Genomic DNA, 6,770 nt, shown 5'->3' on the forward strand with positions numbered 1-6,770 from the left:
CTTTGCTTGCAATCTCTGTATTTCTTTGCTTGCAGCTATACATGATCCATTTTATTTTATGGCTACGTACATAGGCGTATATGAATGAAATTCAGTTAGAAAAACCATGGGAAATTAAAATAAGTACATCAGTGATCAATATCGTCTTGCAGTTGGGCTGTTGGCTAAAACAAATACTACTAACAAACAGGAAAGAAAAGAAAAAGGAGAAAAGGAGATGAGGTCACACGTTCCAATCCGTTAGCCTTCCGTGTTCCAAGCTACACTAAACTGTAACAGAAACAAATTAAAGAGCATAATAAGCTCCATTTTGAAGGGCACACACACTACCCACACGATTGGCATGCATCCGTGCATGATTCATTCATGATCCATCTCCATCAATTTCTCCACTGCTAAAACCCCTCTCATCTCATCTCATCTCCTATCCTTCTTCCAAACCAACCAACTCCCTACTTCTTCTACTCCTCGTCTTCGTTCGTCTTCGTCTTCTTGTACAATTAATTCCTCCTCTTTCTCCGCCCAAGAAACCCACACCAAGAACATCTTCTTCTTCTTCTCCGTGTCAAAACAAACACTGTTTCTCTCTCTCTCTCTCTTTCTCTGTGTTCAGAGCCAAGAAGTCTCTGCTCTGCATGGGTCAGGAAGAAGCAGCTGCCGCGCCGGCCACCGTGATGTTCTCGTGGGAGCAGGAGCTGGGCGTGCCCAAGCAGAAGATGGCTTCTGACGACGACATGCCCGAGAGCCCCAGGAAGGCGCCGCCGGCGCCGGCGCGGCGGCTGTCGGTGCCGCCGCCTCCGGGGCGGATGCTGATGGCGGGGAGCAAGAGCTTCTCCAAGGCCAGGGCCGTCCGGCCGGAGGACGACCCGTTCTTGGCGGCGTACCTGGCCTGCACCAAGAGCAGCAACGGCGGCGGCGGTGGCGTTGCGCGGGAGAGCAAGGGGCAGAGGCGGTCCAGATGGGCCGGGCTTGGGCTTGGGCTTGGGCTCGGGCTCTCTTGCAAGAGCTCAAATGGAGTTGTGGAGGACAGCATGGTGAAGATGGCCAAACTGCCTGAGGTTCATCCTAGGGATGCTTAGTGATGATGATCCAGTTAAATATATTCTCATCTTCTACCAGTCTAAAAAAATCATCTTCTGTCTCAATTCTCTTGTTTGTTTTCTTTGATTTGTTTCTTGATTTGGAATTTTTAGTGATGGTGATCAAGACTTGCTTGCCTGCTTGGTACTTAGGAATTAATTAGAGGTATAGAGGAAGGCACATGTAGATGTGTGCTTGTTTCATCTTTCTTTGCAAAATGGAGCATATCATTTGTGCAAGAGATTATCAAGCTCATCTGTCTATAAGTTCAAGATTGTGTGTGACTTGCATGCTCTTTTCTCTCTCGCTCTCTCTCTTGGTGAATGGCGTCCGTTTTTGTGTGAATGGCAACTTAGCTTGTCAAAGACACAGTTTGACCAAGGTTTCCTAGAATTAATTCCATTGATGTTTTAATTTGTTCATGCTGAATGGCTGAATGTTTAGTGAATAGAGAATTGCTGTGGTTGTTCAACAAACGCAGGTTGGTGTATGCATGCGCCACCCTAATACCTGTAGAAATTAAGATAACAGATTGTACTTGTGTTCCCGGAAATATATATAGATGTCACCCAAAAGAAAAAAAGAATCAGATGTCGTCAGATCCCAAGCTGATTATCCGTGATATTTTGTGAAAGCATCCTTAGTTCAGTTTTTCTTTTCTTTTTATTTATTTTTTTGAGAAAGCATCTTCATCAGTCAAGTTCTCTCTCTATAGACGAAGGTGCCCAATCGCAATGGATCGATGTTTAGTACTCACCGAGAAAGAGCTGAGCTGATGAAGTTGAAATATATATAAACTCTACTTTTTTTATACGTTCTATAATTGATTGGTCACCGCTGTTAAGTCCAGTCCAGATGTAAAAAGGACATTATTTTTTTTCCAAAATTTTACTCCCCGTCCCTAAATATCTGACGCCATTAACTTTTTAAAATATGTTTAACCGTTCGTCTTATACATAAACTTTTGTGAAAAATATAAAACTATACGTATATACGTATACATAAAAAGTATATTTAACAATGAATCAAATGATAGAAAAAGAATTAATAGTTACTTAATTTTTTTTATAAGACGAACGGTTAAACATATTTTAAAAAGTCAATCGTGTCAAACATTTAGGAACGGAGGGAGTCGGTACTGGGGTTCCTAGGGGGCGCGTGCGTGCCGGCTGCTTAACTGGCGCAGCCGCGCGCGTCCCCCTGACGACTAGTTCACGCGCTGCCGCCGGTAATTATGATAATTAGTGTTAATTACTGTCATTAACATTATTTTAAAAACAGTAACAACATACATAATTCAGTTACCAATCTTTTTAGAAAAGTAATTGAAAGTTTTAAATTTGTAGTCAAAACATTTTGAAATTTGAGTTGAAAGTTTTAAATTTTGATTTCAACTTTTAAAATTTTGACATAGAAGTTTTCAAGTTGAGTTGAAAGTTTTTTAAATTGAAGTTGAAAGTTTTCAAATTTGAGTCAAAAGTTTCAAAAATTAAGTTGAAAGTTTTTGAAATTTGACTTGAAAGTTTGTAATTTGATTTGAAAGTTTCGAATTTTTAGTTGAAAGTTTTTGAATTTTGAGATGAAAATTCTAAAATTGTGAGTTGAAAACTTTCAAATTTGAATCGAAAGTTTTCAAATGCTGAGTGGAAAGTTTTCAAATTCTGAGTTGAAAACTTTCAAATTTGAATCAAAAGTTTTCACATGCTGAGTGGAAAGTTTTCAAATTCTGAGTTGAAAGTTTTCAAAATTTTCAATTTTAAAATTAAATCTTCTGTTAAAAAGTTTAGTTAAATGTTCTAACCACTGTATGCATGTATGTACGTGGGTTTTCCAATTACAATTAGCAGATACTACTACCAATTGAGTGTGTTACTATTGAATCATCGTTGAAAAAGTCATTAGGCCCAGCAGGCCCATGTCAGACACGAAGCTGAGGCGTTGCCGTCGCGAAATGCTCGCGACTGGCTGATCTCGCGCGTACGCGCAAATTAGCTATCTCGGTAGGTACTAGTCTTTTTTTTCTGCCATACCCTAATTAAGATGTATGATTATGAGCTGTCCATCGGATCAATCAGATTCCTGTAGTACGTTGTAATTGCAAAAGGAATAAGTTCACTTCATGACCCTCAAAAGTGATCGAAATCTAAACCATGACCCTAAACTATAAAACCGGATATCTCGACCCCTAAACTCCTAAAACCGGTGCAATTTGACTCCCTGGACGGTTTTGGGAGGCGGTTTTGCTGACGTGGCGCCACGTGGCGCCTACGTGGCAATATTGACCGAGTCGTTGTTACACGTGGAATTGACGTGGCACCTACGTGGCGGTAGAAATAAAAAATATGTGTGGAACCCATTTGTCATTCACATACATAAAAAATGTGGGGCCCACTGACATGTGGGCCCCACATGTCATCCTCTTTCCTTCTTCCTCCTCCCTCTCTCCCTTCTCTCTCTCTCTCCCTTGTTCACCCTCGGCCGGCGGCGGGGCATGGGCTGCGGTGTGGTGGCGGCCGGTGGGAGCTGAAGCGCCGGCGACAGCGGGAGCTAGCTGGAGCGAGTTCTGGAGCGCCGCCGATGTGGTGGACGGAGGTAGCGCAAGGAGCTCGTCCCCCGGGTCAACGGCGACGGACCTCGGCGCGACGAAGAGGCGGTCACCCCCCTCCGACGGTGGCGGCGATGGCGAGGCTAGCGCTTGGCGAGATGGGGTCGGCGTCGTGGAGGAAGTCGACCGGCGGGGGTTGCCCTTGGCGTCGTCGATGGCCGAAGACAGAGGCGGAGGTCGAAGGCGGCGGTCCACGCGGTCGAAGCCAGCGGCGCAGCCGTGCCGGGGTGGAAGAGGGAGGCGGCCACTTGGGGCCACTGCGAGACGAGCAGGACGGCGGCGGCGGCCACAAGTTCCGGCCCTCCGAGCTAGAGCAGGGCCGAGCCACCCACCCGCCACCGCCGCCGCTCCGGCCTTCCACCGCCCGCCGCCGCCGCTCCAGCCCACCGCCGCCGCCACTCCAGCTAGCTCCCGCTGCCGCCGCCGGCCGAAGGGGAAGAAGGGGAGAGAGAGAGAGAAGGGAAAGAGGGAGGGGGGAGAAGGATGACATGTGGGGTCCACATGTTAGTGGACCCCACAATTTTTTTATGTATGAATGACAAACGGGTCCCACGCATATTTTTTTATTTCTACCGCCACGTAGGTGCCACGTCAACGCCACGTGTAACAAAGACTCGGTCAATATTGCCACGTAGACGCCACGTGGCGCCACGTCAGCAAAACCGCCTCTCAAAACCGCCAGGGAGTCAAATTGCACCGGTTTTAGGAGTTTGGGGGTCGAGATATCCGGTTTTGTAGTTTAGGGTCATGGTTTAGATTTCAATCACATTTGAGGGTCATGAAGTGAACTTATTCCATTGCAAAAGGAGAAGGGCTGGGCCGGCTTGTTCATGGGCCTAGTACGGCTGCGAAGAAGACAGGGCGGCCCAGACCATATATGGGCCAATTGGACCAATGTGTTAGCTTTCCTCGGATCGGCCTTGGACTCTCGATTGAATCAAATAATGGAAGTTTTTGAAAGAACCCATCGAGCTGGTTTTATATTATAGAAGAAGTGAGAGAAACTGTACAGAACAGAAGGCAGGGAAGGCGTTCCCGGAGAAACTCTTCCTGCTTGCACTCCCTAAAAAAACAAAAGCCTAATCTCTTAATATATGATAATACACTTCACTCCCTTGACACCTGCCATTTCCCACAAATGAAGCTCATCTATGATCTTGCTATGGAACAAACTGATCTCAATCGAAATTCGATCGAGCTTTGTAAACGCGCGTCAACCGTAGCTGCCGGCCATGAACCTCTTACCCGACGACCTCCTCGCCGACGTCCTCCGCAGCTGCTGCCGCCGCGCAGCCTCGCCGCCACGCGCCGCGCGCGTCTCCCAAGCCTGGTGCGCCCTTATCGACGACCGCTCCCTGCCGCGGCCACGCTCCTCCCCTGCACGCTCCGCGGCATCTTCGTCCAGATCGGCGTGCCAACTCTCAGCGGCTTCTTCGCCCGCCCCTCGCCGCTGGCGGGGACGACGACGACGAGGCCACCCATCCCCAACGCCCTCCACCTGGACTACCTCGACATCGACGAAATCGAAAAATCCCTTCTCACCATAATCGACCACTGCAACGGCCTCATCCTGCTTGACCACCACGTCGTCAACCCAGCCGCCCGCCAATGGACGTGCCTTCTCCCTTACTCACCGCCGGAGTCGTCGCCGCCGGGCAACGAAATCATCCTCGACGGCTATCACGCCCTCGTCTTTGACCCCGCCGTGTCGCCGCCGCACTACCAGGTGTTCTTGATGCCCTACGTCCTCGGACGACGAGCCACGGTGTCTTCTCCATGTCTTCGCCAATTTGAAAGTTTTCAAATCTTGAATTGAAAGTTTATAAATTTTGTGTTGAAAGTTTTCAAATTTAAGTTGAAAGTTTTTAAATTTGACTTGAAAGTTTTCAAATTTGAGTTGAAAGCTTTCAAATATGGATTGAAAATTTTAAATTTGAGTTGAAAGTTTTTCAAATTTGAGATGAAATATTGAAAGTTTTCAAAATTTAACTTCAAAAATTCAAATTTCGAGTTGAAAGTTTTCCATTTTGTGTTAAAAGTTTTCAAATTTGAGTTGAAAGTTTTTAAATCTGCGTTGAAAGTTTTCAAATCTAGGGTGAAAGTTTTCAAAATTTAACTTGACGTATATATATTTTTTAACCTGTTATTTAAAAAGATCATGAAAAAATTCATCCGTGCTTGATTAAGAAAAAACACGAAAAAACTAACTCATGCGAGTAGAAATATACTCCAATCCATTCACACGGTAGCACATATGCCGGATAATCGTTGGACACGGGCCTGGGCCTCACATGGGACGTGACTTGCCGGAAAGTGCGCGCCGCCAGCGCGTATGCGCTTAGTTTTCTCGGAATTATAATGGTATATTTTAAAACATGCAAATTTATAATGGCACGGATCAAATTAACCCCATCTTTAAACACAGAGCAGAGTTGGTTATGTTTGCCAGCTCTAACATTGATTTGCATACATTTAGGTTCTTCATTAATGTTTGTCTGTTTTTCAGATCAATGATTTTTTTCTTTTTGGAAGTGGAAGCTTGTTTTCAGATCAATGAATTCCAGGTTACTTAATTTTCCTTCCAATTAACCAATGGAGTACTTGAACAATATTTTAATACTTTTTCCCAATTAACTCTGTAACCTTGCTGAATGATGCAACTGCCAGAGTCTTCGGTTTCATTTTGACATGGTCTCCTGCTTTGCCTCTAATATCATAGCACAGTCCATAATTAATGCCATAGTGAAGGGACTTTTTAATCCTGGTATTTATAATCGACGTAGATTAGCATTAATAAAATTAAAATATATTAAAAATCGGTCCAGGAGAGCAACGAGAGACGGATCGGCCTTAGACTCGCTGGCTCTGCCTCCCTCGTCCGACGACATACATCCACGTACTCGTACTCGTACTAGTATAGCATATATCTATGATCTCTCTTATTAAATCAATCAATCAAGACTAACGCGCGTCAACCGTAGCGGCCATGCACCTCTTACCCGACGACGTCCTCGCAGACGTCCTCCGCCACGCAGCCTCGCTGCCTCACGCTGCGTCTGTCAGTCCTGGCGCGTCATCATAGACG

At 45.7% G+C, this 6,770-nt stretch overlaps 1 protein-coding gene and 1 pseudogene across 1 annotated transcript; both read left to right on the top strand.

Moving 5' to 3' along the window:
- Nucleotides 1-306: 306 nt before the first annotated feature.
- LOC127757638 (uncharacterized) lies at nt 307-1,385 on the top strand. Its single transcript, XM_052283204.1, has one exon. It carries the CDS (start codon nt 636-638, stop codon nt 1,077-1,079), a length of 444 nt encoding a protein of 147 aa, XP_052139164.1. The 5' UTR covers nt 307-635; the 3' UTR covers nt 1,080-1,385.
- Nucleotides 1,386-6,671: 5,286 nt separating this feature from the next.
- Nucleotides 6,672-6,770, top strand: part of LOC127757002 (uncharacterized) — a 1,391-nt pseudogene continuing 1,292 nt past the window's right edge.

Source organism: Oryza glaberrima, chromosome 12 (assembly GCF_000147395.1).
Source record: "Oryza glaberrima chromosome 12, OglaRS2, whole genome shotgun sequence".
In the NCBI taxonomy this organism is placed as follows: domain Eukaryota; kingdom Viridiplantae; phylum Streptophyta; class Magnoliopsida; order Poales; family Poaceae; genus Oryza; species Oryza glaberrima.

What these genes read in the sequence shown, in the direction of transcription:
- LOC127757638 (XM_052283204.1), top strand. Translation starts at nt 636, where the DNA reads ATGGGTCAGGAAGAAGCAGCTGCCGCGCCGGCCACCGTGATGTTCTCG.